Below are 13492 nucleotides of genomic sequence, written 5' to 3'. Positions count from 1 at the left end.
AACACAAAATGGTTATGAGGTTGGTCCCAGGGACCGAGCCCATGCTGAATGAGTTAAGGACACCAGGGGGGCCAGTTGGTCTGTTGAGGCTATTCTATTGACTAATTAAGATAAAAAAAACAACAAATTTTTTTATTTTGCATATGAAAGCATTGTAATGTTTACTGATAATGTACCAAATTTCGTTAACATTTGCTTAATAATTTAAAAGCTACAGCATGAAAACTGTAACAAGCACAAAATTGTTACGAGGTCGGTCCCAGGGACTGAGCACGTGCTGAAAGAATTAATGTAAATACATTTGTAATGTGGCAGTTCTTCCTGATTATGGAGACATCAGATAATCAAATCAATCACTTTGAATACAACTGACACTACTAATAGCGTGTGCTATTGATTGATAAATGTAAGGGTGGGCATGCAACTGGTAAACAAAATGCAACTGGATGTACAATAAACTTATCAGTTATTTTATATGTCATCAAGAATTAAACAAATTGCATAATCAAAGTGCCATACTATATCATTACCTTCACATAAATAATTGTATTCAAATCAATGACTTACTTATAGAATATACAAAATACGTAGTACATATATTGCTTTCCTGTATAAACAAACTTCATGTTTTCATGATAGTGCTATTTCTATACATCTTCATTTTGAAGCACTGTGACTTGATAAAATTGTAGCATAAATCACTCTAATGACCTATCGATATCTGTTAATAATTTATATGGACATTCCTATTGGGAAATCAATCTTAAACAAACTTTTGCAAACTGGCATCCACTGCGAGTGCAGGTGTTTTGTGGTCAGTAATTATTACCTTCTTTCCTGTTATTATCCATCCCTACTTAACTCTCTTGGAGTGGTGTGGATTAGTGAATAACTTATCCATAGTAAATGTATATTCCACATTTTTTCTAATCTTTAGGATTTATATACATCAGTACATCCTTGTAATGCTCTTCTTTTGTCATTTTTACCAATCTTTTAAAAACAAATTCTAACAAATGAACTACATAAACACGCTTACCAATAGTGTCCCGTGAACTTTCTGAGCATCAGCTTTGACTTGGGCACTGATATATGTACAATCTTCTAAAGCAGTTGTAAGGTGAGGCCAATAGTATGCCAGATGTGGATAGATTCTCTCTCTTATTGACTGGAAATATGATACAAAAAACATCAATTACAATGCATTACTTTATACACTGTATATTATAAAAATTAAAACAAGTTTTGTTGGGCTCAAAAGTATTTTACATGACTGCTGAGTGGAAAATAATGTGGACTCTACACACTGTGATAATATTTAGTTGGATCCATGGTATCTCATGCATAATGATCAACAGGGTTGATTTACCCCAAAACATTTAACACATTATTTGGATTTTTTTTTAACTTACAACAAAAATTTACTAACTATTATAAAGTAAATGACTTAATAAATAACAAGTTATTCTCAAATATAACTGAAGGTCAGTGAATGGATGCAATACAGTTACACCACCCATGCTACTCGAACCAAAAAAAAAAGACAAAATTCACAGACCTGATAATCACTGTTCAAAATAATATTTTAACAAACAAATAAAATTCCTTACTGAGAAATAAAAGTATACTACTGTTCTTGTGAATGTTCAAATTTGTAAAGATGGTTTCATTTGTAAACCTCATGTGGCCACAAGATTGAAAAATGCAAATATTAAAATAATTTCTTTCTCTGAATGTTGACTCTCATTCAAACAAACAAAAAAAAGGTAGAGCTTTCAATAATTGCAAAACAAAAAATGCTTCTTAAATCATGACATATTTCTAGAAAGCAAGTTTAACACACACACAAATTTACCAAACATAATTATCTTTCATAACACAGCCAAATTTATCATACTGGAACATTAAATCATCATACTTGAGAGTATATAATTGATATCATTCAATATAGTAGGAGACTTTAAAAGAATGTCCTCCTTTTTAACCTTAATTAATAGCTAAACTGGCAAGTTTGTAGAAGAAACAAAACTTTTCTCACCTTAATACCAAGAGCAGCAACAGCTACTACTGCTCCATAGTGAGAACAAAAAGGTTTTGTCAAGTCCTTGAAGGAATCTTCTAAGGTTGATAGTACTTCATCTTTCAAGTTATTTACAGGTGTAGACCACTCTCTGTAACAAATATCAAGCATCTATTGACAAGCACAGATGCTACTATTCTTACATGATGGTTAACTTAACCTTATATAATAGAATAACAATGGAATATATTTAAAAAACTTAAATCTTCTGATTTACATACATCAATATAAAATTACAAATACAACTTTAATTTGAAACACATTTTGATAATTTGTGCAAACAAAGTTCTTAATAACCCCCCTATTTGAAAATTTTACATTCTGCAGGTAATAACAACAAATGGATTGTGCTATCACTTCTATTAACCAGTTTTCATCACACAAGCTTTCAATAAAAGTTGCTCATGTACAATTACTTTTTATTTTAAACTTAAGATATTTGTATTTTGGTATTTAGTGGTGATTAATTATGTAAGTTTCAGGAAGCTGCATCAATTACTTATTACATTATTTCTACTACACTTCACCAGTGTATTGAATCAACATACCTATTTGTTTGCATTATCTCTACTGCATTTCACTACTATATAATATAAACTTATTTAACTGTTAGATGACAGAGGTGATTGTAGGAGGATTTTACGCTCTTTGGTATATACAGTACACTACTTAAACATTACTTTATCAATTAAAAATTAAATACAATTTGAATGGTCACTTAAACAATAAATCATTCACTTAAAAATACACTAAATTATTAATTTAGAAATTAAATATTAATTTATTTACATTTATTTAATTACTGTCTGTGATTTAATTTAATCACTGTCTGAAGGTATCAACTGTCGTGGGGTTTTGGGGTAATGCAAAGGAAGCTGGCACTACTAGGATTGGTGTCTGAGAAATAGTATCCAGATGCTGGAGGCAGACCTATGGAGGCTTCACTACTGGTGGAAGGAAGATTTTGTCTGTTTTTTTTTGTTTTTTGTTTTACAGGGGTTTAAAAAAGTCAGATATTTCTCCCTGTATGTAATTGCTGTGCTGATGCTTGATGACATCTGCTCTGATATCTCTCAAAGTTGCATAGTGCTGTTCCAAATCAGGCAACCGCTCAACTGCCTCCAAGGCATTGTCCAAGTATAACCGAAGATCTGATAACTTGGGCTTTGGAGTGGGGTCTTCATCTTCACTGTCATCACTTGGCTCTTCTGCAAACATGAACATGACCTTGATAAAGCCCTCATAGCCCTCAAGCTCCTACAAAGAGGGATAGGCAGGGGCAGAGGCATTGTAAGGCAGAAGGAAGGCCTTCTCATTGTCTCTCACAACACCCAAAAAAATCTGTCTGGTACTTGATCATGGCAAGTACAAAATGGCTGTGGCACCAATGGTGGAACAGCTCTTGAGTAAACCAGGCAGTTTTATTCCCCCGAAAGATCACTGGTAAGCTGTTCATAATGTTCTTGAGTGTCCTCAGTTTCCTTGTCTTGCCCACAATATTTGTTGCAGCCTGTAGGTGTCATCCGCATTTGGACAGCAGAGAATGAGGATTCAATCCTTTGCCATCTTCCTACCAAGTATGTGAGACTCGTACCTAGCAGCCTGTGTGTTGGTAGGCACAGCCTTCCAGAAGAGGCCAATTTCATCTCCATTGTATATCTGGGCCATGAGGAGTTGAGTGTGACAAATGTAACACATTTTCTCTAGATATATTCTCCTCTGTATTTAATCCACCATCCCCCCTTAAAATCTTGAAATTTAATGTAAATTACTCAATATAAAATTGTCATTGCTCAGACAAACCATAATTTTTATAGTCATCAATTTTGTTTGGTTACAGAACTATCAAATAGAAAATCAGACCTCTTCAGTCACATACTCTCTTTTCAGGATTCCTTAATAGTTCTCTCTTACTTTTAATTATATATCATCTACAACTAATAGAAAGTCAATGTCTGTGTCCATCAAATGATGTGATACATTACATTGTGCTCTGAACAGATACATGTATATTTCTCTTATTATAAACAAAATTTTCCCATGAGAAAGTTAGCCATTTGCTTGTGAGAATTTGTAAGGATTCTTCTCGCATAGTTAGAAAGCCTGAATATTTTTCAGGGATGCCGAGTTATATCAAATTCCGAGTTCTCAAGGGATTATTGTATTTCAATACTGTGCAATATAAACAAATACTTACAATGTATATTTATGGTTTCAACATTAAGCCTAACATACATAGCCAGTGAAAAACATTCTAAGCCCAGGAGCAGAAAAAGTTAAACCACCATAGCTGCTACTATGAATTTTAGTTAACCATTTTTCAGGCTTACATTAGCAAATGTTAGAAACAGATATCATGCAATCATGAACAAAACCCAATGTACTGAATAATTTATTTTATGTCAAATAGAAAGAAAGTTACAAGATATTCTAATTTTGGTTATAAACCTTGATGTAATACATCAATTGGAATCATACTGAAATACACAAAATTTAAACAGTATTTTAAAAACAAAAAATGAAAAACTTAAAACAAATTATCAATATATTTTCAAGTGTATATTAAACTACTTGTATTCTCTTGGATATCATATCTGATAAATTCCGTAACAAAGTTGTTCAATAATTATTTTGGAATATTTAAAAATACTAGAAGGAAAAAACATCAATGATTTTTTGTTTTATATGGTAAGTATATAAATTCTTATACTAATCATGCATAGCATCTTTTATGAACAAAGATGTTTACTGGTAATAATGAGCTTCTCAACTCTTACCATTGAAACATTATTTACACTGATGAGAAACTCTGTCAAACTTTGTGTGTAACAAAATGTTCACCACACTTTGGAAGAATGCATGCAGCTACATGTATAATAGACTTTGTCTTTCTTCCTAAACAATGGATATTGCTTATCATAAAAGCCTGTGCTCTTTTTCTTTTTTCCTATAGATAAATCAAAACTCACCCCAAACAACAAGAAATACAAACGAGTATACTCTGTAAAATTAGCCATATATCATACAATTTACACATACACTACATCATCTTTTTCTGAGCTTGTTTTTTAATGACAGTAACTCCATTTTAATATTTTTAAAATTCATCCAGTCAGCCAACAATTGAATGAAAAATAACAAACATACCTAAATTTGTAAATATCACCATGTTACATTGCAGAATAAATAGAGTGGGTTTAGACATTTCACAGCACATTACATTTTTACTCAAATTACTATGATTGTATAAACCTACAGCAGATACATTAAAAATTACTTTTTTATTTACCTATAACAGTAAATTCCAGCAGTAATACACAAAAAAATAGATTTATGTTCACCCATAACAGTGGGAAAACTTCAACAGTAGATACATAAAATGTAGTTTTGTTTGTCTATGAAAGTGGAAAATTCCAGCAGTAGTACACAAAAATTATTTTTTTATTCCTTATGACAGAAGAAACCTTCAGCAGGAGGTATATAAAAATAGTTTTATGTTCACCTATAACAGTGGGAAACTGCAGCAATAGATACATAATAAATTAGTTTTATATTTTGCTGTACACATTATGAGTCCTGTACCTTTTAAAGCTTTTTGGATTTTGAAATATAACAAATTCATTATTTTGTTACAACATATTGGTTTTTCCACTACCATTTTTCTACTTTGTATCTTTTAATTATACTTTAGTAATAAAATGTACAGAATATCAAAATGTAACTGCATAATTCATATGGACATAATGGTTCTAAATATGTTGAAAATTTTCATTCTGATGAACAACAAATCATAAATATGTTTTTCCTTAAACATAAATGGTACTTATTATATGTTGGCTTCACTGGGCTTATATTCACTAATGTTACTTCTGTCTTGTCCATACAGACACCATTCTTGTTTTTATATATATCTAACCACTTAAAACAACAATAATACTTAAATAAAAAATGGTTTAAAAAAGAAAATAATTTAATTTGCACGAGTTTCCAATACCTCAATGATATATAAAACCATTATATGTTTTTAGTTTTTACGAGAACTGTCAATCTTCTGTATAAATGCATATTGTGTAGGTGTACTTTCCTAACTTGAGCACTAATATGTGCAAATATAATAGAAAAAAATAATAATAATTTTTATCTTTCTTCCATTCAATATATTTTGTAAATTGCAACTTAATACACCAGCTTAAATGAAAGGTTTTTAGCATTCACTATGACTTACCTTATGATTCGAGCTAGTAACTGGGCTGCAGTGTCCCTAAGAGTCCAGTGATCATTGATTGGATTGATAGATGCAGCTAGAGGTTCTAAAATACAATACAACACTGCCTCCACTAGCAGATGAAGCTGTAGAAAAGTTCACATCAGATTACAAAAAACAGAGAACAAGAACACAGGAACTAACACACACATTTTCCAGTACATTGAAGTTACAAACACACGTTGATTTCTCTAAATCTTTCCTACTTTTGTATTCATAAGATGTCTGGTTTTGTTTTCTTTTAACTCATATAGATAAGTTCTGGCATGGTTAGGAAGGCAAACAATGTATCAATAATGACGAGAAAAGAAATGCTATATAGAATATACCACTTTTTTAGTACTGTTTTTACTTCCATATGGATACTCTTTTGATTTAAACCAATTTAATACATTGAATACATATTTAATCACAATTTAAACTTTGTTTGGTACTTCTGTTGAAAGTACACACATAAATAAATTTATATGCATAATAACTGATCAATTTGAGGTCTTTCTCACTGTTCAGTTACGTAATTATGTATTTGACACCTGGGAAAGATCAAATATGGTAAGAACAGTAACTTATACTGTATTATGACTTTTTTAATAGAATATTACCTTAGAAAAATGATGTTCAAATCTGCTAATTGAAGCTTAAACAGTAGTGCCATATTTAGCTAAGTAACATGCTTTGTTAAATCAGATTACGTATCATCACTTGCAAAAATAAAATAGTAACATATTCTTGTATAATCAAGACAGCAAAATTTGGTTATGCTCACTTCACACATTTCTGATGTGATGAAAGAAAGAATTGAATTGTAAATTCAGGAAATACTATCTTTCACTTGTTATCACTGGACTGGAATAGTATCACTTACATCCCCAATTTCTTTCCTATTCATAGTGGAAATACTTGGGTTTGTATTTTTATTTTATAGCTACAGCCAAACTATTAAGGTTATCTGCCATTGTTCCTAATTTTAACCTCTAGACAAAAAGGAATGCAATTATTCAGCAGCATTTTTAATACTAACCACCGGTGTTAAGGGCTAGATTAACAGTCTTATAATGTAACCACAGGTTAAAGTGCAGGAAATATTTTATGATACTCAATGGATCTGAGCCAATTTTCTAGCTCTGAAATCTAGAGCTCTATCACAGGACCAAACCACACCCTGTGAACATACCAACTGAAATTGCATGAAACTTGCTATATATATTTACTGTTTAGTATCTAGTTTCTGGTTCACAAAATTTGATTCAATATTTTCTTAATTACTTAGGTTAAGAAACTTCCAAAATTTTGTTGTGAGACACTGTTTTGGAAGAAAAAGAAGAAAAAAATTTTCATCTTAGAATTTTAATTTTTGACCAGGAAGTTAATTTTATGCATAAATTTGATTGATATTCATTAAGATATTTCTTTTGATATTTTATTTTTGAGATCGCAGTAATTACCATTTTCAGCTATAAATTATTAAAAATATGGCAAAAATTGACAATGATTTATCAGTGACCTAAAAAGTCCTTTTTCACAATGTTTTTTACTAACAATATTCTTTATCAAGATAAAAACTAAAAATTACAGTTTCTTTTTAACAAATAAAAGTTATTTTATTTATTGCATTGTTTGAATAAGATAAACTTAGTAATAATCTAAGTCATTATTTGACAAAATCTGCATGTATGTCTACTTATAACTGACAAAACATTGGACTTGCCCCCAAACGTAATTACTCCTAAAACCCCCTTGGGAGTGACACAAGTACATTGGTATTCACACCTGACTCCCCTATGTCACTCTCTCTCTCCACGAGCTCCTATATCTTCTCTCTGTGTTTTGTCTGCTTAAAACTATTATTATTTTTACTTTAATTTAAAATTTTGATATGCAGGTGAATATTCTACACCTGCAAAATACTCACTAGTTGCAGTAGGGTTAAAGCAATGGATTTTAACACATTCTTTATCATTAAGAGCTCATGCACATGTTAATAAAGTAATGTCATTTTAGTTTTCTTCCCATTGATTACATACTGTGTGGAAAGGTCTTAAAGTATAGAGGGGTATTTTGTGTTTAAAAATTATAGAAAGGTATTTAGTGGTTAAAAGGTATAAAAGGGTATTTAATGCTCAAGGTTACCTGAGATCAGCCAAATATAAGAGTGGATCTTTGAATAAATTGATCAAAACTTTTGAAATTCTTAACACTAAGAAATTACACAGATAAATCTTACTTTGGTAAAACTACTGATTTTTTTTTCTTTTCTTCTAATTAAATGTTCTATTCCTACCACAACAATGACAGGCTTATTTATAGAATTTTTTTTTCTCTTCAAACCTACCATTTCAATGCTATACAGTGGGTTATATGCTCTACCCACTGCAAGTATCACAACTCAATTTTAATAATCCTTCAAACTTACTGCTGAGCCATCGACAAAAGGGGAATAAATTAAATTATCATTGCACAAATGTAAAAAGCATTTTATTCTTTGGCACACATTTCAACTTACAGAATTTCATTACCAATATGACTGGTAAATATCCAGCAACCAGAGTCACGTTTATAGTTCATACCTAACCTACCACCATTAATCTCTATTGCAGTATTATGGCACAATTTTGGAAGTTTAACAAATGTCATCGCACCTTTAATAATTAGAAGTATAGTGCATAAGAAAATAAAAGATGGAATAAATTTTTCTTCTTACTTTCAATCACTATAACAATTTCTTAATCCAACCAAACAAAGAATTTAGAACAGCAAGATGGATCAGGCAGCAGAATGTTAAAAAAAAGGTTCAGTTTTTATATTTGCAGAATACTGGTTCCTTCATGCATAAATACATTTTTTTCATGAACATTTATGTAGTCTCTAAATACCTTAAAGTTCTTTTTTCTACTTACTTTAAGTGTACTGTATTAAAAAAAAAGAGGAAAATAGTAAGGGGATGTCTATAGTTTAAAATTTTTGAAATTTACAAGTTTAATAACACACTTAGCATATCATTCTGTAGTTTAAAAAAAACTGAAACATCACTGTTGAAATCTTTTTTTTTTCTTGAGGAAAAATCTTAAAGATTTTTTAAAAATCATGTTACTTACATATGGCTTTGGGCCCAAATATAAAGAATGGTTACTGACCAAGGCACGGACCGTGTGTAAAAGCTTACTCAGCTGAATAAGATCATGGCTTAATTTCTTGACCTGTGAAATAAGCAGAACATAAATGATAAAGTAGGACTACCTAATCATATCCCTATTTCCAGACATTGGCTAGGTACATCTCATTTGTACATAAAATGATGTTTAATTCAAAAAGTAAATAGTGTTTTACCAAATCTACTTTATATTTATTACACAAATAAGAAAAACTGATGTGACAGAAAACACAACACATGGAAATAGAAGTTTTAGCCATACAATTAAAAATGAAAAAGCCCAATTTCAATTAACATTTAAAACTAATTCTAAAACACAATCATATTTGCTTTTTATAATTACTAATACAATGCCCAGTTTATCTAAACAATGGTCTTCATACACTTAAAAGAGTAATAAGAATTTTTTTCAGTTGATGTACATGAGATTACTTTTTCACTATGCAAGTAACCAAACATATGCCAACAGTTTAATCATGTTTTTAACTACCATTGTTCTGTAACTGTCAGAGTTTACAAAATGCACATGCAATAAAGAAATAAATAGTAGATTACCTTAAAATATGACTTAGTGGCTAAACTAAAAAAGTTTACTATTCCAAAATGTGTAATCTACATAAAGTGGTCATCAGTAGTTACAACAGTTTGTTAAATTAAATTAACAGGACCTTATATAGTGTTAAAACTTTTATTTACTGCAAGCTTCCAACCACTCTTGGAATGCATGCTTACAACCTAAAATTCATTAACTCACATAATAAGTCTTAGATAATTAAAATTACAGTTATTTAGAAAATATGTCAAACTGGTGTTCACAAAGAATAAACCCTCATGCTGGAGTAGAAAGTACAGTGAAACATTACAACAACACTGCATGGACACCTGTTTTGTTGCACTATAGATGTTCATTATTTTGGAGAAAACTGCTAAGAATTTACAACTTTAATAAATGTATTCATATCTTTTAAATGTCATTTACTGGTTTATAAAAATTTGGAATGATATATATACTAGTTATATAAGCAAACCCAATCCTTCCCTCTTGCAAAAGTGACACACTGTCTTATACGATAGCTCTAGAACCTTTTCACCTTTCATTATTTCTGAGAAAACAAAAACTATTCAACAGTATGGCAGATCTAGGAACAGTTTAATAATGGTAACTCACAGGCCTAGTTTTTTCTGGTCATAGGATGTTTTTTATAATATTTTATAAAAAGTTAAATCAAAAATAAGCAGGATTTAAATAAAATCTGTATAATTAACAGGTCACATATGCTGCCACTCTCAGTACTGGAATCAGTTTGAATTTAAATGATGTTATATTTTAGTTTTGCATCTTTCAGGTAACTGCAAGTTTCAAAACTAACATTCTATACTAAGGACTTATTAACCCAATGTACTCATGTGGGTTCATGGAACCAACAAGCCCTTATTGGAGAAGTAATCTTCAATATAATTCTGAAATTACTATGTATATTTTAACAAAATGTAACAAGCTTTTAGTAAAATATACAAGTTTGTTGTACACAAAAAATCAGATGTGTTAAAAAAGTATCTGTATTCAAGATATGTCTGAGTCTGAGTCAGACTCTGAGAAATCAGAATGAAGACGACATTCATGTGAAGAATAAAAATATGTTTGTCCGTCATACAGTTTATATATTGTACTTGCATAACCCCTAGAACTTACAAAATTCATATTTATAGCATCCCTGTATACTGTTTCTAATATTTACTCTCCTCTACCAAGAAATGTCACTATATTAACAATGTAGGATCAAAGGAATAGTAATAACTCTGACATCAGATATACAATACCATGATGAACAGTACTCTGTAAAAGGTCATAAAATACACACTTAGACTCCCCCCACCAGTGCATGTGGAGTTAAATTATGTTTATGAAAAGAAAAATCCAAATTACCAAAAAACTTATCAAATGTGAATGTCGTGTCTCAAAAAGATCCCAACAATAAGAAACAATTTTCTCAAACTTCAATTAGTGTTCATTTCAAATATTTTAAATTATGTAATATTTTTCTTCTGGTTTTCTCCGCTCTTTCATTAAAATACATTCATAGCTTACATAATATCCTTGTTATAATAGTTTCAAACTATCAATAGTTATATCTTGCTTATATTTTATCATATTGTAGATATATTATGTAAAATAATCTGGGATTATAAATCTAATATTTCTTACAACTCTTTCTAATACTAACTTTTTCTCTCAAAAACTTAATTGTTTACTGTGGTGCATGATACGTCACTAGGCCTAAGAAATAACTGCTAGCACTGATCAATCACAACAGGTACAAACCAAAGACACAGGAGGTGTTTAGTTAAATCTGAATACTGAAAGACATCAGTTAATATAGCATATGATTCTACATTACTTTAAAACTTGGAGCTAAAGGTATAACAAGAAAAGCATTTTTATGTCTGACTATTTGAAACAAAAGCTGCATATGAGATTGTAGCACTTCACACAAAAAGAAAATGATTCTCCTTCTGCACATCAGTAACTTACAAAACTACAAGTGGAAGGTCATACTTACACCAATACAAACAAAGTTAACCAAGTAGGGTAACAGTGGAGCAATTCTTGCATTCCTTCTTATGTCATCTATTGCCAGCTAGAAAAAAAAAGTTTTACATTTACGCAATTTGTCTAAGAATAAAGTTAGTAAATACTTTATCATTAAACAAAATGTGTTTAAATATAGACAGATGTTCACATATGAATGCATGCAAGTTTAATCCTAATACAAACCTTTTCTTTATATGTAAAAATAATAATAATACTATTTTAGAAAAGAATGCAAAAGAAGTTCATAAACTTTTACACAGTTCATTTCTAAGTTTGTCTTTCATGAATACACAAGTACTAATGTCATCTGTATTTTTTCCTGCCTCAGTATTTTTTTTTGGAATTGATATTTTCAGCCTGAATGGCACCTTATACACATAGGGCTTATCAACCAATTTACATCTCCCTTATGGTTCGAGTAAATAGAAGAGCTTAAGCAGCACCTCCTGCCAAAAGAATTTTATCCAGCTTTGACCCAAATAAAGGGGTTGACTGTCACTCTTACATTGCACCTACAGCTGAAAGCACAGAGTATGTTCAATGGTATCACAGTTAGAGCTGGGCAAATAACTTGGTTACATTATTAACTCTCTCAACACAGGCTCGGTCCATTTGACTGACCACGCGATCTCTTTGTATTCGTGTAAAGTCTTGTTACTACTAACTTTTAATATAGTATGTATGTATATCTTCACAAAATTTGGCAGACTTTCACACATAAAAATACTTTTTTAGTGAAGTAATTTTAATAAACTAAAAAAATATTCTTTTTGACTAGTCCTTGTGCAAAGTGATTTTTGTGTTAAGATTAAAAACACTTTTCTTCATCTCAAAGAATTTCAAATCTGTGTAATCTCTACAACTTCCTAAATACATTTCAAAAGTTTGTTTTCACTAAAACTTTATATTTTGTCTGTTATTTCTCTACTCTAACTCTATACAAGGTTGGTCAATTTGACCAGCCTCATAACCACCAAAAAAAAAATCTAAATAAATCTAGATTACCATTTTTTCTTTCTAAAATGACTTTAAATTGTAACATGAAATTACATTAATTTATCCTAAGTAGCTTTAAACTCATAACAGTATAATATATTTATACTTAAATTTTATTGTTTTATTGCCCTTTGAACCATGGCCAACTAATATTCTCACCATAAGTTGAAAATCACTTGGGGAACATGCAGCTCACATTACTCTATCAAATTACATTACCCACAAGCTGCTCTGAGCTGCTCATGTGTATGTCTTGTGAATATTTATATTTATATTATTATTAATAATATTTATTTTACCTAATCTAACCTTAAATAACTTAAAGAGATCCCTATTTTTACATTTTATTTATTTTTTTCATAATAAATATAGAATAAACATGAAAAATAAGAAATCAAGTACTCACCT

The 13492-nt window shown here is 30.3% G+C and overlaps 1 protein-coding gene across 1 annotated transcript in view; it reads right to left on the bottom strand.

Annotated features, from left to right (window-relative positions):
- Positions 1 to 13492, bottom strand: part of LOC106460531 (TAF6-like RNA polymerase II p300/CBP-associated factor-associated factor 65 kDa subunit 6L) — a 47409-nt gene that overhangs the window by 9329 nt on the left and 24588 nt on the right. Inside the window, exons 5-9 of the mRNA XM_022387278.1 lie at positions 12057 to 12134; positions 9440 to 9541; positions 6306 to 6430; positions 2039 to 2171; positions 1040 to 1168 (exon numbers count right to left, since the gene is read on the bottom strand). Of these exons, the coding sequence (XP_022242986.1) occupies positions 1040 to 1168; positions 2039 to 2171; positions 6306 to 6430; positions 9440 to 9541; positions 12057 to 12134 (567 nt within the window). The remainder of the gene's footprint in view (positions 1 to 1039; positions 1169 to 2038; positions 2172 to 6305; positions 6431 to 9439; positions 9542 to 12056; positions 12135 to 13492) is intronic.

The sequence above is a fragment of the Limulus polyphemus genome, unplaced genomic scaffold (genome assembly GCF_000517525.1).
Source record: "Limulus polyphemus unplaced genomic scaffold, Limulus_polyphemus-2.1.2 Scaffold788, whole genome shotgun sequence".
NCBI classification, from domain to species: Eukaryota; Metazoa; Arthropoda; class Merostomata; order Xiphosura; family Limulidae; genus Limulus; species Limulus polyphemus.
Note: the sequence above shows the minus strand (reverse complement) of the source record. Positions and strands in the feature narration are given on the sequence as shown.